This window comes from Haplochromis burtoni, unplaced genomic scaffold, assembly GCF_018398535.1.
Source record: "Haplochromis burtoni strain Fernald_Lab_line unplaced genomic scaffold, NCSU_Asbu1 Contig_373, whole genome shotgun sequence".
In the NCBI taxonomy this organism is placed as follows: domain Eukaryota; kingdom Metazoa; phylum Chordata; class Actinopteri; order Cichliformes; family Cichlidae; genus Haplochromis; species Haplochromis burtoni.
This window is the reverse complement of record NW_024582734.1, coordinates 22349-50332: the sequence shown is the minus strand read 5'-3', so window position 1 is coordinate 50332 and position 27984 is coordinate 22349. Positions and strand designations below refer to the sequence as shown.

The 27984-nt window shown below is 41.1% G+C and overlaps 1 protein-coding gene across 10 annotated transcripts in view; it reads right to left on the bottom strand.

Moving 5' to 3' along the window:
* The window catches only part of trak1a (trafficking protein, kinesin binding 1a), a 47360-nt gene that overhangs the window by 15307 nt on the left and 4069 nt on the right, over window positions 1-27984 (bottom strand). For 2 of the 10 annotated variants that reach the window (XM_005943832.3, XM_042228987.1), the window contains exon 1: window positions 8955-11704. In XM_005943832.3, coding sequence (XP_005943894.1) covers window positions 8955-9042 — 88 coding nt within the window. In that variant the 5' untranslated portion in view covers window positions 9043-11704. The other 8 variants (XM_042228986.1, XM_042228985.1, XM_042228984.1 and 5 more) reach the window with 7 other exon arrangements.

Here is a 27984-nt window from a genome sequence, read left to right as displayed (position 1 = left end):
AATTGTCACTGATAGATTTGCAATATGTCGGTAAGCTCACCAAGATAAATTATGTTATTTGTAACCAATAATAAATTGTTAATAAGTAATTTCATCAACATGCTAAACTGTGTGACGTTCTGGCAGAATGCAAAAGAGAGCCGGCCAATGTAAACAACAGATTTTCATGTCCTTGTGTGGTGCAGACCTCATATGGCTGCTGGAAACAAGGAAAAGGATGCTTGATGGAAATAAAAGTTAATAATGGATTAAATCCTTAACTAAGTAAGCTAACAAAGGTAGGAAACGTTGAAGCCCTACCAAGGCACTTTATTTGATTAAATAAGGGCACCTTGGCTTGTTTGCCCTTTACTTTTTGCCAAAAGTTTCACGGGCAATTTCAAATCAGGTCTTCACCTAAACCCTGCATCTTATTTCTATTTATTTTTTATTTATTTATTTTTACTGTTTTTGTCGTTTGTGCCTTTTGTGTCATTTTTTACAGAGACAATGATAAGTGGATAAGTTCAGTACATATAATGTTAGGACTATTACCAAACCCACATTTGTCTGCTAGCACTACAAGTTTATTATAAGTTAATTAAACATGGGCTCTCTAAAGTCAGGAAGTGTTGTTCTCTCACGATCCGGATTGCTGGGGTCACGTTTCAGCATAAAACAAGTTGTTGAGTTACAGATATGGACTGAAACCTCAACTGGCCTTTTTGTGTGAAAACGAGCCGGTTGAGAAGGTTCAGGAATGTTATGCTTCCTTCTGGATGCCTCATTTTGGAGGTTTTCCAGGCATGCACATGTGGAATCATGCACCTGCTGCATCTCATCTCTATTGAGAGGAGTCTTGGGATCTCTCTGGAGGAACTGGAAAGTGTAGGGAGAAGAACGTCGAATATCCGGCTTTGCCTGCTGTGAGCTGACTTGCATAAGTGGAGGATGGATGGATGGCACTAGTGCACTGACATGCCAATATTCAAGCTACCTTGATAGTAATACTAAAAATAAATGGAAAAAAAGAAAACACAGTCCCACTTCAAAGAGGTTGATCACAAAAGGCTAACTATCTGTCAGACACAAGTGTGTCTCACACACACACACAAAGAGAAACATCCATGCTCAGTCTTTTCTCATGTTTGCGTTGCTGAACCACAAACCTACTGGAATAATTTGGTATGAGGAAACCTGTGTACGTGCACTCACGCACAGACAGAGACACAACACCCACAAGACATTTATTTACTTGATATCTGGCCTAATAGAGGACTCTGCTGCGGATAGTGAGCGTGCGGCCTGTTTACCTCCAATCTATCAAACTCTCCATGCTGACTTGGTTCCATGGTAACACTCCACCCAGGTCAAACGGCTAAGCTGAAAAAAGTGAGGATGGTTTGACTAACAAAAGCTGATCTGACTACAGAAAGTCTGTCTATTACTGACTGACTTTAATAAGCCAGTCGGGTGAGAAACAGGCATTAAAGACAAACAGCACAGGTTAGAGAAGGTGACTGTAACCTGGATTATCAAAGAGGAAGCGTAACCTAATTCTGAGAGGTGAGCAGGATGTTTTCTTGATATATTATCCAAAGTCTGGGTAACTTAAGACACGCACACACCATCTCTTTCTATTTATTTTGCTCCAAGACGATGACAAAGGAAAGGGGACATCAGACAAGTGGTCCTATTCAGCAGCTGTGAAAACTATGTGGGTTTTGGAGATATGTAGGACTAAAGACAATCACCTTAAACACAGATATCTGATTTGGTGACTCTGTATTTAGAGCCATAATGTAATCAAACCTCCACGTGAGCACACCCTCGTGGCCTTTGGTTTTGTGTGTGCAGCAGAAGTAGTGGGTGCGCTTGAAGTCTGGAGTTACAGACATTATAATAACCTTAATTGTAGCACACAGGTTCATAGAAAAGAAAAGAAAAGAAAACAGAAAGGAAGCCCTGTTATTCACATTAATACCCCAAGCACAGCCTGTGTAGACCATTAAATACCACGTCTTTAGCTGGAGCAGCACGTATTTATCTTAACAGCCACTGCAAAACATATCCATGTAACAGCAGCCGACGTAAACGCGCTGACCAAACACTTCACACATTATCGAACATTTAATGCGAAGAGACTTTTTTTTCTTGCTTAACAAATTGGCATTAGAGTGTACGTGCAAATCCCTCATGATGCACATCCTTCTCCCTCATCTCTTTTTAAGGATCCCTGAAACAAACCCTAGAAGGATTAAACACAGAACGAGCGCGTTTGCAGTTCAAACTGCAGCCTGCTGGCTCTTCATATCAAAAACAACAGTCACAGCTGAGATGAAAAGCCAAGCCCATATTTGAACTTGTCAGCCCAGCAGTCAGGTGAACCGTGCTGTGTTGAAGCCAAACACACAAATAATCAACATCAGGGAGAGTACCCGCTGGATGAAACCACAGCCACAGGAGATATGATAGCCTACAGATGCCTACAGGAAGGTTAAATGGCGTCTGTTATTTTTATATAGTTCCAAATCGTATAAACAGGTGTCTTACTGCACTGAGTGATAAGGATTAACAAAAGTAACATCAAGAGATTTAGTCACATCTCACTGCTACCTTCACACAGAACTTGCTGCTCTTCATCCATTTCTTCATCCCCTTCGGACCTTCCATCACTGGGAAAACTGGTATATTCTTCCTCCTTCTCCTTTTCTTCTTCTTCCTGCTCTGTGCTGTCATGTTTTGGCAAACAAAAATATTCTTTATCCTCGTTCTGCAAATCCAGATTGTCCTCATCGCCATACAAGAAGAGTGCCATCCTCTCCCCTGATGCTTCAGCTAACCGGATACAACGCCATGGTTTCTACCTGTGTGTGTTTTAATCTCCTAGTCTGTGTGTGTGTATGTGTGAAAGTATGCAAACAATGCCTGACTGACTGAGTTTCTCCCTAAATGTCATGTGCCTCTCTGTGCACTCCATGGTACATGTCTGGTAAAGCCTGTGTGCGTGGACCTGCTTGTAATTGAATTTCTAAGCGTGTGTGTCATTTCTATGGCAGCTCAGTGAGACAACCAAACTCCTCCCCTTTTTCTCTGTGGCCAGTCAGTGAATGGCCTTCTCCACTCTGCCACAAACATCGGGTAAACTGGCACACTCCCTCAGGTCAACAATGTAACAAACAATTTAACAAAAAAATAGGTTAAAACAGATTTAATCAAGCAGATGAGGGCATTGAAAATGCATAATATTTATGCCTTTAATTCTCATCTGTGTTATCCATCCAGTGGTTTGTGTGGTCGCTGTGGTTCAGACCAACAACAACAGAGACAACCAAAAGAGAATTCTCCTTGAACAATTCCCAACAAACACCAGTCACTTTACAATCGCCCCCCCACCCTTAAAATAACTTGGTACAGTCCTGCTCAGCTCTATGGTAACAATAGGGCAGGGCATAAAATAACACACAACCTGTTTCCAGGGCTGGGCCAGACACACAAACACACACCTTCACAGGTGAATGTTTTTGCATACTATAGTTAACGTGCAGACAGTGTTATCAAGAGAGTCAAGAGATAAGCAAGGGCACTTTGAGCTGAGCTGCTTAGAGATTTTCCATGAAGTCAATCAGAAGAAATACTGAAGAATAAACTCGTTTCATGAGACAGTGCATGAGACCTACTTGTACAGCCATACAAATTGACCCTACAAAACACAAGGCACTGTGAACCCTAATCTTGCATGAACTGCATTTACAAGGCGAGCTATAATAAAGCTACTTTGGGTTGTTCCCCTATTCCCCAGGGGTCGCTACTGCGGGTAGCTTCTCATGTTTGATTTGGCAGATTTTATACACCAGATGCCCTTCCTGATGCAACCCCAAAGGCATCTGTGTCTCCTTCTGGCTTGTTAGCCCAGTGTGTGATGCAAAAGCAAAAATATTTCTTTTCATTGAATGGGGACATACAGGAAGTGGATGACTAAGACACAACGACAAAAGAGTTTGCAAAGAGTGGACAGGCAGAGTTTCAGTTTGGCATCAAATCTCATGCCTCAAGTTCCTGAGCAACAAGACAACCGCTGACATGAAACAAGCCGTTCAAAAACAAAACAAAAAAATTCCAGCAAAGCTTCACAACATTTCAAGAGTTTAATAAAGCCCAATAAACAGTTTGATGGCTTAAATTAAACCACAAATTAACCAGTAAATTTGTGACATCAGCTTAATGGTAAATTTATAACCTTTATCGCAACATTTAAATAGTTGCGGTGGAAGAGGTGAGGTAAAAACATAAACATAAACATTTGAAAGAAGATATTACCATAAGACACCATAATATTCATTGCATGTTAACAAAAAAGATTAAATATATATGATCTATGTCAGTGCCACATGTCTGTCTGAGCTGAGCTGTTGAGAGGGGCCAGTCTTCAAAAATGACACATGAAAGAAGCTCCGTCTTCTGCTCATTCGTCCGCGATCAACTGTTATAATTATAGTAATTGGTCTAGAACACTGATGACAGCTCAGTACTGTCCTGCATGCCTGAGTAACTCCGCTCAATGTTCCTATGGATGCTTCACAGCAGGCAACAAAAGAGCTCTGGACAAACACCACTCAGTGTCTCCAGGCAGCGTTTACCTCCCCCATTGTTTTATGGTCGTGTTGACTCTTAATGCTCCAATAGTTCTCACACTTTAGCTCTCATGGAAACATAATATATTGTTTTGCAATAAGCTCTGAGTCTTTTATTCAAAAACCAAAAAACTTTTTGTTTCGGAAAATGTTGAGTTTTGTTGTTAATCCACTTAAATGGTGCATCAAATGCACATTTTATATCAAATTAAGTTAAGAAAAAGCTTCCCGAGGAATTGATAATCATCAATAAGCAAACGTAAGACTTTCAAACAAACTGAAATATGTAAGCTGAAAATTTTCAGCTTACATATTTCAGCTAGGGACCGTAGACAAATGGTAAATGGCCTGCATTTGTATAGCGCTTTTCTAGTCCCTAAGGACCCCAAAGCGCTTCACACTACATTCAGTCATTCACCCATTCACACACACATTCACACACTGGCGATGGCAAGCTACATTGTAGCCACAGCTGCCCTGGGGCGCACTGACAGAGGTGAGGCTGCTGGACACTGGCGCCACCGGGCCCTCTGACCACCACCAGTAGGCAAACATGGGGTTAGTATCTAGTATTTGGCATGCAGCCAGGAGGCAGCCTGGGATCGAACCACTGACCTTCAGATTAGTGGCTGACCTGCTCTGCTACCTGAGCTACAGGTACATGGACGTAGCTACTGTGATATGAGAATGGGCGGGCTTGACCATTTCGTACCACGGATAATCCTCCTGTTTGAAACACCAACATTTAGAAAATAGACTTAATTTTTTATTCAATATGACCAAAAATGACTGACTGAGCTCATGAACTCAGCAGGAAAGTTCATGAAGTCACTGAGAGTTACAAACTGTCTGAATTCTTTCACCTTCAATAAAATAATCTGTGTGGCTACCAGGTGTAACAAATTTCCATCTAAAGATGATATACCAGGTTCTGACTGAGGGATTTGTGAAATAATTAAAACGTACAGCTCTGCTATCACTTCTGACATAAATGAAGACAGAAAACTAAACAGTAGTGACGTTTGTATGGTTACTGAAGTTGGGCTAGCTGGTATATAATGATGTGCTACGTCATAGGTGTCAAACTCTGGCCCGCCGGCCGAATTTGGCCCGCAGCCTAATTACATTTGGCCCGCAAAGCCATACCAAATTACTATTAGAGCTGGCCTACTGGTATTATACAGCTAATATATATATTGTTTAGTATTAAGCTTTGCTTGTTCCATATTCAGTTTTCCAGCAAAACTTATTTGAGTCCATAAGAAAAGATTCATTCTTATATCTGGAGGAAGAATTTTTTTTCAATAAATATTAATGTTATTTTGTTCCAGTTTTGAATTTTGGCCCACTGCGTATTTGAGTTTGACACCCCTGTGCTACGTGGTGGCTAGCTACACAGCTATGTTAGCATGTTAGCATAATATAAACATACTGAAGCTGGAGGGGGAGCGCTAACTTTTTTCCACTCGATAAAAGTTAATGGAAGGTTCCCAATGATTAGGGACAAAGGTGTCTGCATGGCAGGATGCTGTAAACGGACCAAACTTCAGTCAGGAGAACAACTGAAATAATCCATCTACAATACGAGGTTAGTCATTAATATACTGCTGCATGGGCTGGGCTGTAGTTACATCGTAAGGTTTTAAAAACTGAGCTTTAAAATAGTGGTAGAATAGTGGTAATAAAAATTGAGAGAGGCCGACAGTGATCACCACCTTTTTTTTTTATTTAGGGGCTTGTTCAGATTAAATAGGACAAGATACAAAGCATTAAGAAACATTGAAAACCCAACAACCTTAATAAACGCAGAGTAATTTGGACCCGGAAGCAGGGTTTATCACGTTATCACTTAAAGATTGGATTGGCTTCATCTTTTTCTGTCATCTGCGGCAGGCACACAGGCCCTCTGAAGTAGCTGACGTTCACAACATTGAATATCACTTTATGGACCTGCAATTTGTCAAAGCTCCAATTTGAATAACACTGAGGTATTAAACAAACATCGACGTTATAGTTTGCATTGTTTCTTTTTGTCTCTCCCCCCACACACACAAAAAAAATGGTATCCAATATCAAGTATTTTTCTGGGATTTGCTGTCGAGCTTGAAATTCAAATATTGTTAGAACCATCTCTTACATTCCCAATCGAAAAACAGGGCCCTTTTATTTAGCCCCAGCCCCAGTCTGAGCCCAGCTGTCCTGGTTGTCCTCTGTCCATGAAGCCATTTGTTTGAAGGCCTCTGGAAGTGCCAAAAAGTCGTTGTCAGGTTGATATCAACAAGACTGGCTTGGAGGAGCATGCAAATCATTGGGCTAAATATAAGCCAACCTACTTCCTCATCCCTCCCCAACATAAAACCAGCTGCGTATCTATTTCTGCCTCGACACTCCATGAAAAGCTTTATCAAAGAAGCAGTGTGTCCCTTCTCATCCAGCATTTAAACATTTTAACACAGTAAACCTACCGTCAGTGTCTACCAGGCAATATCAGTTCCTAAAAAAAGACTGGAAATAAAAGCTATACCAGCTGGCCACATGTGAATAACATTTAAGCTGCGCAGCTCGAACTGGGAATCCATCTCAAACTGTTATGTAAGAATGCATAATATAGGACAATGAACTCATTTCTCCTCCAACATCCATATTAAGTGTGCAGTTTAATGATGTCAAAATACAAAAAGTGCACAAATATGTGCATGCGAACGACCAAAAGCAAAGCAATTACTATAGGTGAGAACTACACGTATAGCATGAAATCACTTACATCCCACTTTAAATAAAGGGACCATAAGCAGGTGCATCATAATTAGGGAGCAAAAAGGACCAAGACGAGAGTAGAAAGACGGACATGTTTGTGAAGAAAGAGTAGGAGCTAAAAAGCACTAAAGGGTAACAAGCGAGCCACTACTGCACCCTGCTGATAGTGACACCTGTCACATGACCATGTGGATCAATCTGGTATTTAATCATTTCAAGTCACACACTAAAGCTACTTTGAGACAATACCACAGGATGTTGTAACACACTGGAATTCAATACATAAAGGATCATTTTATAACGTTGCATTAGTTTAAGCCTGTTTTGTTTTTAGGTCTCCAACAGGGGCTGATATCAGCTAATATCAGCTCTTCATTAACGCTCCAGCAGCATTTTCTAATAAAACAAGTCAGCAACCTACAGTGAGGACACCGCTTGACTCCACAGCACCATCTGCACAGTGCACTGCTACATGTGCTACAGTGAGACCTCAACGTACAATAACGACCGAGTTGGCGCCGCTCTGCTGGACAAGCTACAGATAAAAGCTTTCATTTTTGTGCATATGAGCAGAAACATATACATGGATGCAAACTTAGCTAAGACAGGTCACAGATCGCAGCAAAGATCTAAACAGCACAGATCTAAACTCGAAACTTTATTTCTAAGCAATTACAGGTTTCTTCTAAAAAATCCTGCTCTTTGTCATGAGATCATTTACTGCAGTTATGTCATTGAGACTAGATTATTGTAATTTGTTACTTTGTCACCATCTCCACAACATAACCTTTATTCATTTTGTCGCTATGTGCTAACGCCAGCTACCCGCTGCATCAGCAGGAGGGAGCTGGAGTTAGCACAACAAGATCTCTAGTTGTTGTCCAGAAACACAGGAACCACCATAAAGTCCAGTCACACCGCCAACACCTAACACCCACAACTACTACTTGGCTCTATATTAGAAGCCACTGACTCACCTTCCAAACACCACCTATTACAGCACCTACTGTTTATAATGCTGCTCCTCTGTCCTTTCCACAACACCTACCTTCATGGTTTTGCTGAGAATGCCAAGCCACAAGGTGACATTCACATGATTTAAATAGGAAAGAAACTAGCATACATTCAAGCGGATCCCAAGAGTGAGTTACTTAAAAGACAGTAAATGTATATTCAGTGTGCACGACTTCCTCAAAGCACTTCAAATATGTGTGAAATTGAAGCCAAAGAATTCCCAGCTAACTTTCCAGGAAGTCCTCCATGCCCCTGCTTTGAATTGGTTTCTTTTTAGATAGATTGCAAACAATTTGACATGTTGACGTATGTAAAGTGCAGGAAGCGGCTCTCTTTCTCCATTGTAGTTGCTCTTATCCCATTTTCAGTCTCAACTGTTCTGTACTAATAATGTCTTACTTGGATACAATCCCCACAACAGCCGTCTAAGTAACAGTCTTCCACTTGAAATCAGCTATCCAATAGAAGCTACTTACTTGCTACATAAAGAAATTAGCCTCTTTCCAACTTCAGGAAAGTGTCTGGCTTTTCAGCTTGTACATGTTAATCCACACTGAAGTGCTCTCTTACCATCAGTGCACTCTTCATAGTACCAGTCCAGCTCGTAGTAGTCTGCCTTAACAAACCTCTGGCCTCTGGTCTGGCCTCGTCTCTTCATCCTCACTGCTCTGACAGACAGATGTGCCAATGTCCCAGCATACTTAACTGTAGCATCCCAGTATGGTCAGAAACAAGCATCTGTCACTTTAACTGGTTTCCAGTAGAGTCTGGTGGTCAATAGGTCAGCATCTCAATTCTTCTTTCTCAGCATGCTTAGCAGATACCAGAATGGACACGGTTACTTTAGGTAAGAATCTGGTTCTCATGATCAGATTTCTTTTCTGTTCCACACTGAGTAACACCAGCCCGTTGCTGTGCTATGCTTAATTTAATGCACTGCTGGTGCCATTTTTGGATGTCATCAGTCAGAACCATTATTTGCGTCATCAGCTGTCAGCTGGAAAAAACACCGAGTCACTTATTTGTATTTTAGTCCGTCAGGTAGTCTTTACCATTTTCAGCAAATTTTCCATCTTCTGCCAAATATGTCCCTCATCTTCCTTATTTTCTGTCGTCACATTTCCAGAGTCACTCCAAAACAAATCAGAGCAAATAATCAGGTCCATCCACTTATAGCTTCATGTCAGGCCACCTTCGGCTGCTGTCAGCTGTTACTCTGGCCATGTTCGCAAAATGACCTTTTCCTTCCCTTTTGTAACATTCTTTAGCTCAACACATGGACAACCGCATCTCCAGCAATGACTCAATAAACACAGAGATACAGAGAGCAAGGCAGCAGCAGCAGTCACGGGTTTTGCAGCAGAAATGATGAGAATGACGACACAGTGGGATGGGTGGGCTAAAAGGATGTCTGTAGCCAATGAGGGGGGGGGGGAATTTCACCAGCTTCTTCCCGCCCACCATTCACATGTCAGCATTTCGCCCTCCCTCCTCTCCTCTACTTTGTCCTTCTGCGTGGTTGTTATGGAAACAGCCTCAGACTCCAAAGCCTACGGCTGAGCAGCATGTAGATGCAGAGAAGGCAGTGTAGCGTTGGCAGGGGTGACGTGGCTAACTCAAAATGAATGAACCAAAATGGGGATTCTGGGATTTGTCATATAGGGAGTGATGAAGTGCATGCATGGGAGGCAGAAAGCACGTGAGAGGAACCAGTGAGAAGCACATTATGAAACTACAGCGTAAAGCAGCTACATGCTCACAGGATGGGCTAAGACAAGGCTAACAACATACTGTGAACCTGCTGCTTGCTAAAAACAGCCAGTGTTTCTTACAGTGTGAAAAAAAAGCAACTGCTGCTAACTAAGTGACATGCATGGTTTTATGCTAATGTGCCAGTAGAGTCATATAACTGCTTACTCATGTAATGCAGTAAGGTTGCATAAGACCCCATTACAGGATCAGTTAGAGCTGCTTGCCAAGTGAGCCTGCACATTAATACATGCATTATCATTGCATTTATACGTATCTGTGCGCTGCTATTTGATTTCAGGTATGCAGTTGAATCAAAAGATAAAATAATAGGAAACAACGCAATCCCGAACATACAGCTATTCTAATTAAAACCTCCTACATGTTATCTGTTACTCTGTTGACAAAATATCCATCACCAGCTGAGGCTGTGAAACAAATTTACCAATCAGACAGTCCAGTCTTTGTTACATGTGCATTTTATGTCATCACAGCATGGATTTGCCTTCGATCGGTCAGCTGCCTCATGTCACAACCTCCTCACACTCATCCTTCTCAGGCACCAGATCGAATCAATGTTTACTCGGATGATGCAACAGCGTGTACTATATCCCCCTCCCCCACAGCGCTCCTGATTAAGATGCAAGTTGGGCTGGACTTTTCATTATATAAATGCTTAAAAATGGTAACACGTCGGCACTTTGTGATGGTCTGTACAATCAGACACTCAAGATCAGTTGAGCTTTACCATTAAAGATCTTAGCTCATGTATCACTCCTGCTTAGGGTGCCGATACAGAGCCATCTCCTTGAAGCAGATGGGATAGCTAGTAAAAGTCCAAGTGGAGATACAGATGATGACAAATCACAGTGATGGTATTGACTGTACAGCAAAAAACTATTTTCATGATTTGTAATAATGGCTCTTCTGCCCCCTCGCTATCACCTGATAGGCTGGTTCTCTGTGATGAATGTCAATACTAAATTGAAGGTGCAGGCAATGGGGCACCGGGTGTATTTGCAGCTCTTGATTAAGCCTATTTATAAGATGCTTGGTTTATTTTTAGAACATGTTTTACCCTGAGTCACTATTCCAAGTCGACATGAGTTCGATATTAATAATTAATTGTGAAAAAAAAACAAAACACTTTACACTCCCTTGGTTTGCCATGTGCAGTGTTTGCACATGTTATCACGAGCCTGTGCATGTTTGTTTAATTCAAATTGTGTGTATGTGGGTCTGTATGTGCTCTAGCTGGCACAGATTGCAATCAAAAGCCACAGTTTGATAAGGCAAGTGCTGACGATGGTATAAAAAAAAAAACCACACAACATGCGCACTGAGTGCACGAAAAAGTAAAACATTAACCAGAGTGAGATAGACAGCAGTTATTAATTTTGTTTTGGCAACCACGGTCACTTGGTTCGCCCACACTAACGGAGACATCAGTGGAGTCAACACCCTCTCTCATTTCCACAACATTAACTTTGCCATAACACTCAGATCTCTCATTGTCACTCTCCAACAACAGGACACGCGTGTTATTATATTTTGAAAACGCAGCATAACGAACTTACAGAAGTATTTGAGGGTCTCCTCAATCTGTTCAGTAGTCAGGTCAACGGCAGCGTCAGGGCCCAAGAGGGGAGTGTGCAGCCAATCATCTTGGTCATAACCGAAGATGGTGTCAGCCCTCAGCTTGTACACCGGCAGTTGTTCTTCCAATAAGCTGATAATCTCGAGCTCCGGCAAATCAGTATTGTTACACACATCTGCACAAGGAGAGAAGACAAAGTGAAGAATAACTGCTGCTTTCTTTGGAAATATTTACTTTCACATTTTCATCAAGTTAGTGGACACAGGAAACACCAGAACTTCTGAGTTATTCAATTTAGTAATCAGGACAATATATTTCATTTAGTACACTCATGCAGTCTTCTGAACCGGAGGGTGTATGAGGCCCTCTAGTGGCCCACTGAGGAACTGGTTAGGTTTTAATTGCAGGAAAAAGAAAACCAAAAAGGAGACAAGCTAAAAGTTGAGTTGGTATCCCTAATTAACCGTAGCTTTGCGATTGTAAAGGCTTGAAATGAGCTAGATGTCAGACATTTCTAATCATTTTTATAAAATACTGGCTTGCCAAACAGTTTAAATTAAGTTTGAATCCAGTGTTGTAGCACATCCTTATCTAGGACAATAAATAAATTCTCCGCCATAATTAAGCCCATTATTACCCCGAAAGAGATAAAGATGCCATGCATACCAAACAAGATAAAACAAAATCAGGTGTCCAGTCTCTCTGCAGCCAACTGATACGAGATTAACCTGCTCAGACATAATAAATAAACAGATGTAAGTAGGTGTCGACTAGCTGCAGGGCTTCCCTAGTAACCTGAGATCAACCGTCTTAATTTTTTCCTATATTTTCCTGTGAAAAATAAAAATAAAAGATGTGAAATGTATACATCTCTTACATAGTTATAGCCCAAATTGGGATTGCTCTCTGTATGGCCTCTTTCTTTATCATTTTAATAATTACTGGGTGTTTTCAGCCCTTGTATGACAGCTGCAGTGATTAGAGATAGTAAAGGGAGATGGATGGATGACATTACACGCCACAAAAGTTCCAGTCAGCTGGGATTTAAGAGGGGACTGAAGGATCGAGGCACGTGAGCCCTAACCACCGAGCCACTCAGTTGTGCTCTCTTTTTTTTCCCCTGCACAAAATCAACAGCAGCCTTCCTCTGTGAACCACTGATTCACAATTGTGCTCTGCTGTGCAAACTTAAATAACCTTACCTAAGCTTTCAGCTATGCAGCTCTCTGTTCACACATCACTTTAGTGTGCTATTAAAAGCGTCATCCATTTTTGGCTCTATTAGAGAACACATTCTCTCTGCTTACACACAAATCAAGTTTTTTCTTTTTCCCCTCCTCCACAAATATAGAACAGAGAAGCTCTTGGACTGACAGAAGGAGACTAAACGTGGGAATTAACATACAGTAAAAATAAAGTTCTTTGTTTCTTTGTTCTGTCTCTCTATCTGCCCGTCTGTCTGTCTGTCTCCCCAACAATGCGCTCTTACAGTTTTTCTAATGCAGACTGAATGACTGACTGTGCTGAAAAGGGGAACACACACTCACAGCAGAGGCTGGGGAAACATTTAGCAAGCACAGCCAGAGAAATTTCAACACAGATGTAAGTGCTGAATACCCAGTTCCATCAGAACAAGTGACATTTCACAATTTTCTGGATTTTGCCACTTTGTGCTGCCTCTGGTTTGTGTAAAAGTTCTCTGAGTAAGATTATGATTGATTAGCACATCTCTGGCAGATCATTTGGTTTTTTACGCAAAGTATAGCAGCAAATAAAATTATATTGACACTGAAGTTTTGTAACTGAAGTGTATTAAAAGCTTTCCTGCAGAGCACAATCTGACATTATAGGAGCATGAATTCAATATACCTAAATGTACTGCAATATTTGGATTCTGATATGAAACATGAACAGTAAACTGGGTGATGTTTAAGAATGATAACACTGCAAATATCATCCAACAAGGTTTTGAGCTTTGTTTAAAGGCAAAAAGAAAGGCAGGATGAAATATGCGTGTGTGTTTTCTGATATTAACATATATAGAAAATGTATAAATGTTACAGCCATTGCTCCTCCTCTCTCTGCAGCTGTAGGTACCAACTGCCTGTGATTTGATACTACTGAGCATTTAGGCTCAGACTACTTTGTGTCTCCACGGTGTGGTGGTTTACACATTCGCCTAACAAGAGAAAGATCCAGGTTTGATCCTGGGAGGAGAAAAAGTCCCTTTCGGTTGCATCAGGAAGGGCGTCCAGTGTGAAAATTGAAACAAATGGGGCTCCCTCTTAGAATAGGTGAGCAACGAAAGCAGATCACCTGGACCTCTTGGGAAATGCAACAATTATACATATAAAAATATTTTTGAAATTATTTTTTCATGTGACAGAAAGAAGATCACACAACTGAACTTTACATTTACTATGGACCATTTAAAAAAAAAAAAAATCTGTATTTTTTTTGTATCGCACCGTCTCTTCATAAGAGAGTGGATAGTAAAACCTTTTGAAGTAAATACAGAGGAGGCGCAAAGCACACAAGCTGTGAGGACACCACAACAAGAAAGTTCAAGTTCAAATGTAAAAATAGGCCTGTCACACAGTCCGTCTGAGCGATAAACACACCGCCTAACACAGCGAGCAGACTACGAAGACACAGAGAGGGTTTTATCACATTAAAGGAAAGCTACTGACTGACTAGGATCAGCTGAAATGTTAGCAGTCACAAGTTGTTTGTGTCAGACCGTTCAATCTCCCAGACATGACTTTCAAATCTTTAACTTGAAAGCATAGATCTGAAATGCAACATGGCTGCCTCCTGTTGACCAAAACAATGCACTTCTGCCCCCTGAGGTCAAGGCTTGAAAAGCCAGGGTTTTTTCCCTTCTTCCTAAAACACACTCACTGGCAGGCTTTTAGCCGTTTAAACCTGAAAATCTTATCTTTTACTATAAAACTGAACCCACATGACGACATGTGACACTTTTGATTTTTCACAGATTGAAAGAATTCAAACAAAAACATTTCCTTTGCAAAGCCAGCTCTTTAACACCCATTTCAATATACAAGGTTAAAAAGACAAGAAAGCAACAGTCCCCGACAAACAGATAACAAAAGGGATAGCCAGAAGATACGGCGAGCAAGCTGTCCAGATGTTAGTCAGACTGCTCATAACTATCACTAGAGATGAGCTGAAACTGCTAGAAAACCATTCTCCACACAGCGTACTCACTCATGGTGCCCGAGCACGACAACCACTGCCCCCTCTTGCCCTCCAATTACATTTTCCAGCGATCCTGGAGAGGGCAAGGTCGCGGGAAATAACACAGAAAGAGAGAGAGGTGCCGGGAGGGTGGGAAATGGGAAGAGCAGAGTACTAAAAGTTTTAGAGGACAGTACAGAGTGCAGGAGACCAAAAGAGAGGCGGAAAAAGAGGGAGGGAGGAGCGGCCGGAGCCAACCAAACTGGTCCCATCATGCTTGACATGCCAATGACGAGAGATCACATGGACCGCCCCACTCTCTCACTTTTCCACACTCTGGCAGCCAACAAACCCAGCTGGGCTCTGCACACAAGCTGAAAGACACACACACACTATTTTCCCTATCCTGTATAAACCAACTGTGGCCACACCAGGTCTGATGCTGCTCAAGCTCCATTACTAAAACACTAATATCAAGAGATTGGGCCTTTCAAGATTTTAAAAGTGTCAGTGTGTGCGTGTGCTTCGAGGTGTGGTGAAAACACAGCCTGAGCCAAAAGTTAATAAACTCAACATAAAGGAGATTTTGCTATATTAGAGAGCAAGTGTTAAACTACCACAAAAACAGACCAGCGGAAAAGGTTTCTCCTCGTTACAGCAGTAATCACAGTGTGTGCGCGACAGGAGCAAAGCTCCAGCAGAAAACCTGCCAAAACACCACTCAAGATTTTTCCCTGTAATCCCACAGATCCCAGCTTTTGGCACCAAACAAAGCTCGATATGATTACATGTTATCCTAAGCTGATGCGTAATAGTCTTGGAAGCAGACTAATAGCTGCACTAATCAGTTTAGAATCACTAGTTACCAAACTTCACGGTAATGTGAGCGATTAGGGTGGTGCACAAAGTAACCGATCTTTGAGATGTTTCATTTTAGAAATGAGGTAATTTCAAGTAAAAGGAAGTACAGAAGTTGGTGGGTGGTTTGATGCAAACTATAATCCACTAACACTTAGAAAATTGCCTCCATTTAAGTTGTAGTGCTGCTCCGTGGAGTTGCAGCAGAGTGTTATCCAGATTTAGATTGCAGCACAAGCAGCTGCTGGTCACAGAGGGTGCACTCGTGAAATAAAGCGCAGTAGTACGTCAGTGTTATCAAATGTCACCGGCAGCTCACACATCTACACGTGGGTGGCGAACCAGGGTTTTCAAATGTCACTAACCCTGTGAATCTGCGCCTAGTGTGTTTGCTAAGGTGTTATTTTCTTTGTAAATAAAAAGTTTATTACTAATAAAATAAAATCCCTCAAGTCCTACCTGACAGGTTGAAAGTAAACATCTTGAATGACAAACGTAACATGGGATTGGTTGTTGGATTTCCCAATAAATCATTATAATTTCCATCAAAGAAGGATTTAACTGTGGATTATAAATCACAAATATTTGGTCAAGTGACTCTCACTCTTCCAGGACAAAAACCATGCAAAATTCCACACAGCAATGCTTCTCGTTTGGTTTGTGCAGTTAGTACAAAGTGATTTTTTTTTCATGTGCATACATTTTCTGTGGTTGCCTACTATACTTCTGATAACCTGAATCACAGAGCAAAACCAACTTCCTTTGTGTAGAGCTCAATCGTGCCTACTGGTCAAGGGATGTTTGCACGAGATCTGCGGTTCTGCTGTGGGGTCTGGCACCGGATCATTTGAGTCCTGCGGGATGAAAGATAGTGGTCTCTATCGAAGGGGCTTGTTCCGGGGCAAGCTGAAGATGTTGCATCAGATTGGGATCAGCGCTTTGGTGTCTTGGTTTCTGAAGCTGTTTGTGAACTCTCCAGCCGGTGGAGGAAGCAGCTGTCGGGGAGTGCCGGTGATGTGTGTCTAAGTAACATCCACGAATGTTGAAGTTACACCAATCTGTTCTCAGTAATAGTGCGCTTAAAAGTAAGAATCCACATAATACAAATCTGTTTACTTGGATACAAATGTGAGCTGGCGATTTTGATTAGTTGGACATCCTGTGGAATGACACGGTAACGCTGCATCACACCGCCAGCGACATGGCAACCAGAGACCACAGAGAGTCAATCCCGTTCGGTGACTTCAAGCGACTATGGGCAAAATATCCGCTGACGAGACAAAGTAGCTGTGACTGGAGATATTTTTTCAACTTATATATCTATACAAATACAGATGCAGGCAACAGGAGTCTGGAACGTTCACAAGTGACCAGCCGTCGGCTACAAAGCGATGCACGATGAGCCAATCGTTTCCAGTGTGGACGCAGCTTAAAGGACAGCTTTAACAGACAAGAAATGAAGGGCAAAGGAATACTTCTTTAGACATTAAAATACATAAAATATGTAAACGCTTAACCCTAACCCTTAATATCATCAGCCAGAATAGTAAAGAGGCATCAGCTTCACAGAACATCAGATACAGTATGTAAATATCTGAAATCACTTATTTGTGTTCCATTTGTTTCCAGATGAGATCATCTGTCTACATCTGGCACAAACTCACAGTGCATATTTTATAAATGTTAAATTCAGATTCAACTCAATGTTAAATATTTTTCAAGTCCACAGAATTGATAAAATCCAAACGAATGAGGTTCAGTTTGTTCTGTAAAGTGTGCAGTCAGCCAGTTGTTCTTGCTGGATTATTCATAGTTTTTTTTATGTACAAAAACATTGTAGCCATAGCAACCCTCAGTTTATGTGTATAGCAGCCCCTCCCCCCCTGTCAAAATTTTCCACTCCATGATTACACTCCCTCAAACAGTGACTGCACTGGTCAGACTGACTAGCTCACAGAGGCTAATCTCCACACACAGTGTTTTGAGTGCTTTACTGAGGCTCTGGTGGGTCAGCACAGGTCCAAACTCGTCTTTGTGAAAACACAAGAAGAACCCTGCACTACTTTGAGAAAAAACAAAAAAAAGCAGCACAGTGGATGTTTCTGCATGCTGTGACTGGATGAGAGCCAGGGGACCATACCCATCAGATCAGATTCAAACTCCGTTTTTCCACTTGCCATAACTTTGCCAGCCGCTTACCAAAGTTATCCGTCCTCTGCCACTTTTCTATGTGTCTGTTTGCTCCCAATCGTCCTCTCCACATCAGACATCCCATAATTTCACTGTTACTCAACTCTTTACATCATCGGAGGCTGGTAACCACGGAGAATTAATCTCACACCCAGAAACTGCCGCATGGCAATGAGCTGCTCTATTCAGCTCATTGTGTTCATTCATTCGCCCGTACCCACTCCCACACCAGCTCTCTCTTTCTGTGAGAGACTCAAAGAGAGAGTTGGAGAAGCAGAATGACAGACGGAAGGCTGAGAGAGGGAAACATGAGGACACAAACAAAACAACTGCAAATTGAACACAAACCAGCAGATGGCAGCACTGTCCTGAACACCTCAGCCAACTTTAAAACTGGGCTGCTGTAGATCCTACCACAGCTTTGATTCTGTTAAAGAATGAGCCTGTCAGCCTGAAATCAAGAACTGGGTTTCACGTATATGTTAAAGAAAAAAGAAAAAGAAAAACACCGTCCTTTGATTCAAACAGCATGCATTAATTATGCATTAAAGCCAACAGTTAAAGGAAAATTAAGTTAAGTTAATAAAGAGCAATAATATTATAGATTTATAGGGCTGTTTAGGGTATAACAGACTACCTACAAAAGTCGGACACTGACTTTTAGCGAATAAGCTGTCATATGAATGTACACAGCACTGTGGGGTTTCAGTCTTCTAAAAGTCCGTACCAGAGAATCACCGATAGAGGAATTGGTGATTTAAACATCTGATATATCGGCAGATATTTTCTACTTTAGACACACAAAGCATAAACATAATCCTTCACTTTTATTATGTGAAGTAATTTATTAGTCCTCACTAAGATCGCATTACAGTGCAGTTTAAAATTAATCTTTCTTTAATTATACAAGTCAGGGATTACTCGTTTACACTTACGAGCTGCCGGCAGGGAAGTGGTAGAGTGCCCTACATAACACTCATGACATGGTTAAAGGGCGTTTCTCCCATCTCTCTCTCTTTTTTTAATTTATAGGTGATTGTAAATGCTGATACTGATATATCAATAAATGGCTGCTATTGACCCCCATTGACATCGGTCGGGCTCTAACAGTAAATATAACACTTTTCAGACATGCAGTTCTTTCCATTAATTCTTCTTTAAGCACTTCGGCCTGTTTTCCATGAAAGTTTAGATTTCGCAACATTTATGTTTCACTTTCAAAATGATTGCATGTTTTTCATGGGATTTGCTCAGCTCTCTTAAAAACATGATTGTTGAGCAGAATACACTAAACACCAATATCGTCAAATTCATAACAATTCACAACTTTCCATTCGGTTCATTCAGTTTGTAGTGGATCTCTAAAGGAACAAAAACTATCATCCCTGCTGTAGACCAAGAATGGCCCTGTTCTCTAGGATGGATAATATGAATCGCCATTTATATTGGGTGGGTGTTAATTTACTTTGGTGGCCTGCCCAAGTAAATTCTATATATGGGGAAACCCTACACTGCACCAGCTACAGTACATGTGTGTACCTGGTCACCAATAAGCCATAAGCGCAAACCTTTGATTTGGTCATGCTGAACGAGCAGAGGTGCTCTGGCTGGTGAGCTGGCAGTCGATTTGACTCTAAAAGTGTAACTAAATCTGAATATGAGTATGACTTTCCTACATGACCTTTTTGGTAACATAAAAATAAGCGAGACCTTGCTGTTCAAAATAATACAAGGAACTGAGATCATGCCCAAGGGTGGAAAAAGAATGTCTTTGGGAGGGTCTTTTCCTGTTGCTCCTGTGAGTATGAACGTTACACAGTATTGTGCTGTATAAGTGCTTGGCAACATTTATGAAGTGCTGAAGTAGCTTTTTAGCCAGGTTCTACTTAGCTCCCTCTCCCTCCCTTAATGATCCGCAGAATCCCAACCTCCTCTAATCTAGACTTCTGCATGATTAGCATAGCAAAAAGAAGGAAAGAAAAATAATCAATACTCATTAATTTTGTATGTAATACCAACTCAATTAAAAGTGTCTGGTGGGTGTTCTTCCCAGACTGTAAAGAGAAAGGAGAAGGGCCAGTGCACAGCAACATTTTGGACACTAGTGTCATCCTGCTCTATTGAGGAAACAGTCCACTGAGAGCTCTTCTCTCTTTCGCATGCTGGCTCACACACAGCTGAAGTCCCCTGGAGCTGCTTCACTGACAGGATGTTACATTAGAGAAGGGTCACAGAAAAGGGACAGTTTCTCACAGCTCCAAAGGCCTCACTCTCATCCAAACCACCTCCATCAGCCTGCAGTCTTCCTAACACCTTACTCCAAAACCATTAGAGACTGGGAGCTGGCATTACTGTAAACTTTTAATTGGGCTAAATTGTGCTGTACTGTGTAACTTCTATAATACATTAATGCAGCCAAATGGACTTGTAAAGGACCAAAGGAGATCATTTCTGACAGATGAATTATACACATGTCTGCACACAGTGCTGATACAACAGCGCCAAATGGGTTCCAGTAAGTTTTGTCTGCCAACAGTTATAACATATGCATGCAGCAATTACCAGTAATGGTCTCAGCATCTGTGTAGGTGGCCGTGAACTTCTGAAGTGCAGCCTCACTGACATACTCCTCCTCTTCCTCCTCCTCACGGGCCAATCGGCGCGCTTGGCTACGGAGCTGGGATGCGTGTATGTGTTCGGAAAGCTGTTTAGGGGGCGGGGCGGAGGAGCAGGAACAGGTGGGGGGAGTCTGAGCCCTCGGGTCCAGCTTGGCGCTGAGTGATTACCGATTAAAAACAGGACCGGCCATGGACCAAACTTGGACCCGCCGAAGCAGAAACTGAATTAGAAGTGTCCTGAGCGCATTTATTTGACAGGGGAGGACGGAAATGGTCAGGTTGTCTCACCAGCAAGGCACAGACGGGGCAGCAGCCAAACCAGACTCCTGTGAGCGTGCAGAGACAACGTCTGAAAGACAGGACAAAGAATTACATTTAGCAACGCTTATGTTAAAATCGCAGCGTTTAAAAAGCAAAATCATGTAAAACAAAGCACAACATCTCACCAGCTCAAGGTAAAACTGTGTGTTTTTAAATATTATTTAGTTTGCCGTGTGAAAACACATTTAGATCCTCTCTTTTTCTCAATCACACAAGGGCAAGCTGTAGTATTTATGGACATGGTATCACACTTCTCTGCACGATGGATGATTGGCTAAGAAGCAGTACTTTAACAGGTTGTGACTCGTGGGTAGATAAATAAATACATGGATTAAATGAAATACTAGAAAACCCTCTCAATATACTGTCAACGCCATCCAGAGCATCACCTCAAAAAAATGCTTCTAAATCACATACTCCAGTATAAGGAAAACCAATGTGCCAATGTGACGCAGTGGATAACTACCATTAAGTCACTGTTTAATTAAACTACAACAATTCAGCCACAGCATCTATGATAAAAGGAAACCTGGGAAACAAGCTAAAAGGCGGACACAAGTCACATCACTCTCCAGGCTGCCAAAGCAAGAGGAACTCATCTACGTTTCTCTTTAAGCCATTCAAACACACTCACTCCTGCTCATCATTAATTAAAAAAAACAAAAAGAAACATGGAGGTGTGGTTTTAAAACTCCCTTTCCCTCCCCTGTATTTCCCCACACTCCTCCTTCTCTTTCTCACCATCTGTCTTTTTTTCCACCAAGGCCTCCTCTCAGAAGTACTGAGTAAGATCTCATTGTGGGAAGCAGAATTTAGGTCACAGAGTTTCCATTATTTAAGGGCAAATGTACATCATAAAAGGCCTAAATATTGTTGCTAATGACAACAGTCTCTGCAAAACATACACCAAGCCACAGTTTGTACTGCAAGTCAAAACCTAAATGTTTTAATTTAGTTATCACAACTTCTAAAATTGTTGTAAATCAATGCAAACACTGCAGATTGCGTCATGCATCTTTATTATTAGCAGCTGATACCAGGTGATGCCAATATTGATATTTTTATTATCTTTGTTTTGCTTTTGATGCCATTTATTCCTCTTTTTTTCGGTTTTATGTCCTGGACCAATACTTAAATGGCACTTTTCTGTTCTTATTAATCACTCAAAACCTTTTTTTACGTTTTTTCCCCCCTTTTAATGCCTCGTCACACTGTCCTAGAACCACTAACCAGATCAACACTGATGCGGCACAAAAAATAAACGCCTGTCATTCTATAAATGTCATTCTATTTGCCGATATCAGTCAACAAAAGCAGAAAAACAAAGCAACGCTGTTATTAAATAGTTTCATTCAAGTGTTTTCCTTTTGAGATAATTGAACTGTGTCACATTTAGCAACCTGAATGAAGGATGTGTCATTGCTATACGGGTGTAATGCTGACCGAGCACTACTGTACTTTGAAGTTAAGTTTCAGTAATAACTAGGTCAGCAACACAAGGATCAACTATGTTATGGCCACAAAATTCCACATGGTGGGAACAACATACTGTATCATCGTGCTGTGGAGCCAGGGCTCAAGGACAAGGTGTAGTTTCCACCAACTTCATTGTTTTCATTATGTCACAGGTTTTGCAACAATGATACAGTAAGGTCAAGAAGTTTTTGGACGACATCGCTTTCGTATTTTGTTTCTTTACATCCCCTCATAGGATCTTAAATCAATCAAACAAACATGAAATTGAAAGGCAGACTTTCAGCTTTAATTCAAGGGGTTTAAGAAATGATTGCATTAACTGTTTCAGAGTGACAGTCATTTTTATATGTAGTCCCCCATTTTCAGATGCTTAAAAGTAAATGGACAAACTAATATGGGTGGATAACAAGGGTGTTGACATGTTAGAATATTTTAAGCATGTTCTCTAGTTGTAGTAGACAGTGGTTTAAGGAGGTACAAAAAACTACAAATACCTGGACAGGATTGATAATGCATAATATTATATATAATAATATAATAGCCATAACAATGCTGTCATTAAAACCTGTCCTAAGTCGGAGTCAGTCTGCCATCGTCTGCGATTGAATGGGATCAAGTTGGGAGTAGGGCTGGGCCATATCATACCGTTCACGGTAATACCGGTATAATTTTGGGCAACGATAGAAAAATGAAATATCGCGATAGAATATGGGTAAAACGCGCATGCGCAGTGCCTTTGTTTTCATACGCACACGTCGGAAAAAGCATGGCAGCGAAAGCAAATCGTTGAATGAAACGCAGCTTCAGTGGTGTGGAACTGGTTTAGCTTTCGTCTGTCAGATACACAACAAAGCACTAGTTTTGGTAGCGCATGCTAGCGGGCCGTCGTTATTACCGTGTTTTTTGGAAAATATGGCACACTAAAAATCAATCCTTTGATTTTTCTGAAAATCGACAGTGCCCCTTATAATCCCGTGTGCCTTATGTATGAATTCTGGTTGTGTTTACTGACCTCGAAACGATTTTATGTGGTACACGGCGCTCGAAAATCTGTCAAATGTTTTAGTACCACTTTGCTAAGCCACGAACCTGGACTGCTTGATGGATTATCGGAGCATTACTACTATCGTAGTCAGGAGCCTGGCGGAGTGATACGTACTGTGCTTCAACATAATATGACCGTATTGTGTGTGTATGACCTCTTTTTAAGTTTTGTGGATATTATGCATGGTTATGCTGAGGATATGTCGGCTAATTTCCACTGGAAATGCCTTTTGGTTAAACTGTGTTGAGAATAGATTCCTTAATATACATCAGAGTTAAAGAGAATATAGTTTGTGATTGCTTGCAACATTATAATATTGCGGTTAATGGGTGTAAGAATACAAAATAGAAAATAGGCTTGGAATGGGAACAAAGAACTGAGGTACAGGGCAGGAGGACAATCAACCCCCACCCCCAGGACAGTAGCAAGAGTTACTGAGGGTGAGGAGCAGACAAAGGGCAAACGGGCACTATCATAAAAGGAGATGGGGGTCAGGGTGTCAGCACCCTTGGCCACTGTACTAGTGTATTTCCATTTGTGGGGATGTTTACTGTAGGGGGGAGGAGACCAGAGGTTATAACTGTAACTGTTGTGTGGAGTTCTAGAGATCAGCCTTTAGCATAGGACTGCAGTGTGCTGATCTCCAGATGCATCTGTAAGAATAATTGGTAATAAAAGGATTGTGTAAAACATGGAAACATCTCAGCGTGATCTCTACCAGGACCAAAAGAATCGCAGAGACCGGCGTTGTCTCAACAATTGTCAGCAAGGAATTTGAATTTGCACTGTTAAATTTTTATATAACTTTAATTCACATAAAACACCTGCTTGTTTAAGTGAAAATGCATTGATGGGTTGTTGGTTTTTTTTGCACTAATAAAGTTGTGAAGTTGTAAAGTATTTTGTCTAGTGTCAATTATATCGTCAGTTATATCGTTATTGCAAATTTTCAAATGTATATCGTGATAAATATTTTTGGTCATATCGCCCTGCTCTAGTTGGGAGTTACATGCAATCGGTTTCTCATAACTCACCAATTAATTGTGATAAACAGTCAGGACTACATAGACAGAAATTCACATTTAATATTTACGTTTGTGCTCAGCAATTCCTGTTCCATATGAAAATAACCAGCTGGCAGTCAGTTGAGTCGAGTCCACTCAAAGTGTTGAGACTGATTCAGACTGCTGCAAACATGTTTATGGCAACATTATAAATGGGAATGTTTTAAATTAGATTTAATTATTTGCAAACCTTTGAGAATCTCTGAGAGTAATTGCAGTCTCTCCTAGTCAGTCTGTTTGCAGAAAGGTGCCTCCTATCAGGTGACCTGTGCAATCACCAGGCAGGTTGTTTTATTAATTTATTTATTTATTTATTTTAGTATATCCAAGGTGGTTGCTGTCCTACCTTTACTCGTGTGACTAAACCATTAGCTTACTTCGAATTAGCAGGTATCTTTGTCAAGCTGAGTGTGTCCAGTTTTGGATTGTTTTTCAGTTGAGGTCATTTAATAAGTTTGCTCAACTAACATTATCTCAGGATGGTAGTGCATGAGAGAGGCCATTTTATTACTGGTATTTTAATTTCTTTAATAAAATACTGATATTTGGTGTCCCAGTATGGATGCAATATCACATTGCAAAACAGCATGACTTCACACTGTGTTGACTTTTTCCCCTCCTATCCTTCTCTTCCATTGTGTTTTAGTGTGACTGAGCTGGTCAGTGTATTCGTTGCTTTTAAGAGGCAAAAGTACAAGAATTGTTCCACTGTATCACATATAAGATGACTGCGATAAATACATGCAAACACACATCTTCATCACTGATTGTATTTGGTTAATAACAGTAAGTGTAAAGGTGGGTTTACTATGAGATTACAGATGTGTTAAGTGGACATTGTAAATCATTTACATCAGCTGTCTGGAAGGCTTTACGTGTGGATCCCTAGGACTTGAGTTAGCAAGTCTTTAGATAAAACTTGCGACACCCCAAAAAGATTTTGTAATCTTACGCAGAGATAAGAACTATTCAATCTTAGCCCTGACAGTCTGGAAAAAGACAAACAGCTGATTTGTCAGTGCAGTCTGTTAATCAGTTACTATTGACTGGGCTTGAAAATGCAACAACATGGACATTACAACACAGACCACAAATATTCAACAGCTGCTTTAAGAAACCAGAGCTGCACCACCCAAACCTTTTAGTAATGCTAAAAACGTCTTCCTTCAAGACTGAGTCAAGGCCAGCTCAGTGGCCTAACCCTTCCTTTGTTCCAACTTAACCTTAACAACTCTTAGATAATAGGCAACAACAGAAAAACCACGTATACCACGCGCCAAGAGAACAACAGAAATGTGTCGATTCGAGTGAATCCCGATAGCATTACACTTCACACACTTTTAATGCATGGGAACTCACAGGAGACACCAAAATATGTTTATTGTTTTCTGACACATGTGGTGTAACCTCACAGTGTTCCAAGGTGAGTAAGCTCTTTCCTGACATCCAACTGAGGACAAGGCTCCTTTAATGTTCGACTACTTGGAAAAGAATAGCAGTGCTTTAATCCAACGCTGACTGACAACAACTGATTCTTACTACATTCAAATGTGCGCGCGTGCGCACACACACACACACACACACAAAATTCTAACCTACCACCTTTTGATCGAGACAACTGTGAATCAAAATAAGCTACGCTGAACAACCAAGTTGGCGAAACAAGACATCCAACTGCGCTATTTGCTAAATATCAGCTACCTGACGGAGATTTAATACCGCAGTTTTCAAGTACTGTGAGAGTTAGAATTGGGATACACAACACAACCTATTAGCCATACCATTAGCATGTCTGCTGTTAAGCACACCACAGTCAATACATCAATTCACAATACATGCTTTTTGCAGCACTTTTTAGCAGCTGAGTGTTCACTTTTGTCCTAGCTAGAGGGGATTTCCTTACTTTTAGCAGCAGACCACGTAAAGCACTTAGACTTGGAGCTGTGCAGTTTTCAGTGTTTTGCTATGTGCAGCATGTGTGTGTTCTGGATAATGGAATATACAAAGATATCCTGACAGACATTTGGTGGTCATCAGTCTAGTAGCAGGAGAGAGTGCAAAACAAGCTGTGATCATGAATTAGAGCGTAAACGCAGGAAACGTTGTGTCCACCATAAACTACTTCCTATCAGTGTTTTTTGACTCAAGGGACCAATTGAGCTGAACTTAAATCAGCTCTAAGACATATTTCAAAACCTCTTTTTTGGCTATGCTCACAAACATGTAAGAGCCTCAGTAGCAAATGGGTGAGGTGTCCTGAACCAGACATAAATGTGTAAAAACTGGTACCATAACATCTCTCAGGACTGCAGGCCGACATGTTAAATCCCTGAATAAATAATAATGACATGAAGGTGACAGAAATCAGGCAGCCATTGGTTTTGACTAAAAACCAAAACGCCCACATAATCGTGTTATTACACAACAAATGCACAAAGGGATCAAGCACTGTTGAATACAAAGGGTAATGCTAATTCTTAAGCTGTGTTTAACTGGTCAGAAGCTTACCTAACAGGTTCAGTCAAGTCTCAGATGCGTCTTTAATTCCCTCTTGCTTACCCCTTACTCTTTTTCCTGCAAATGAGATTATGTGAAACCTTTCATTTTTCCCCAGCATCATCTTCTCTAGGTTTCAGATATCAGCAATGTCAAATATTGGGCACAAACAAAAATGTCCTTGTGGGTCCCAATCAACCCCCTGGTTGATTGGGACCCACACCCATTTTCACACCTTGGCTCAGGGGATTAGAGGATTTCAGGGGGTCCTTTTGTCCCTCTTTGGGGGGTCACTCCCACTGGGTTTAAATCTGGGACTCTCCACCATTTGACCTTAGAACTGAAGAAGCTTCTCGGATGAGAGGTGAAACGTCTTCAAGCAACTTAAAGAAGTCCAGACGCTTTTCTTTGCAAGCTCCTTTGACTACGATGACCTGGATGACTGAGAACCTTCACAGACAACTAACCCTGTGCACACTGCTTTTGTAGAGATTTAGTAGTTTGATGGTAAAATATGACTGCTTATATCTTACAAATGTATGAAAAAGGAGAACTAGAGAATCTTGCACCCCAGTGGCTTTTCAGACCACACCCATCTTCAAACTCTGCCTGATCTCTAGGACACACCTGTAAAGTTTCATGGCTGTAACTTACACTGTTGCAATCACTCACACTCCATGGTGTGACAGACATATAAATGCCTGCCAGAGAGTACTCAAAACTGTCTTTTCTGTGCTCTAAATGCAGTATCTTTAGTACCCACACACTGTTACAGTTGGTGTTTTTTGAAACACAGCAGCTCCACGCAGGATCTCATTTGACTAACAAATGAAATCACCTTTGTAGATGCAGGGACTTTGATTTAGCATTCTGCCTGCTCGGTTCAGTTTTATATTATTATGAGTACTGAATTTACAGAACCCTGTCCTACAGAGGTGGTCGTATCACTACAGCATTTTTAAGTCCCCGTGCTTCACTGGTACGATTT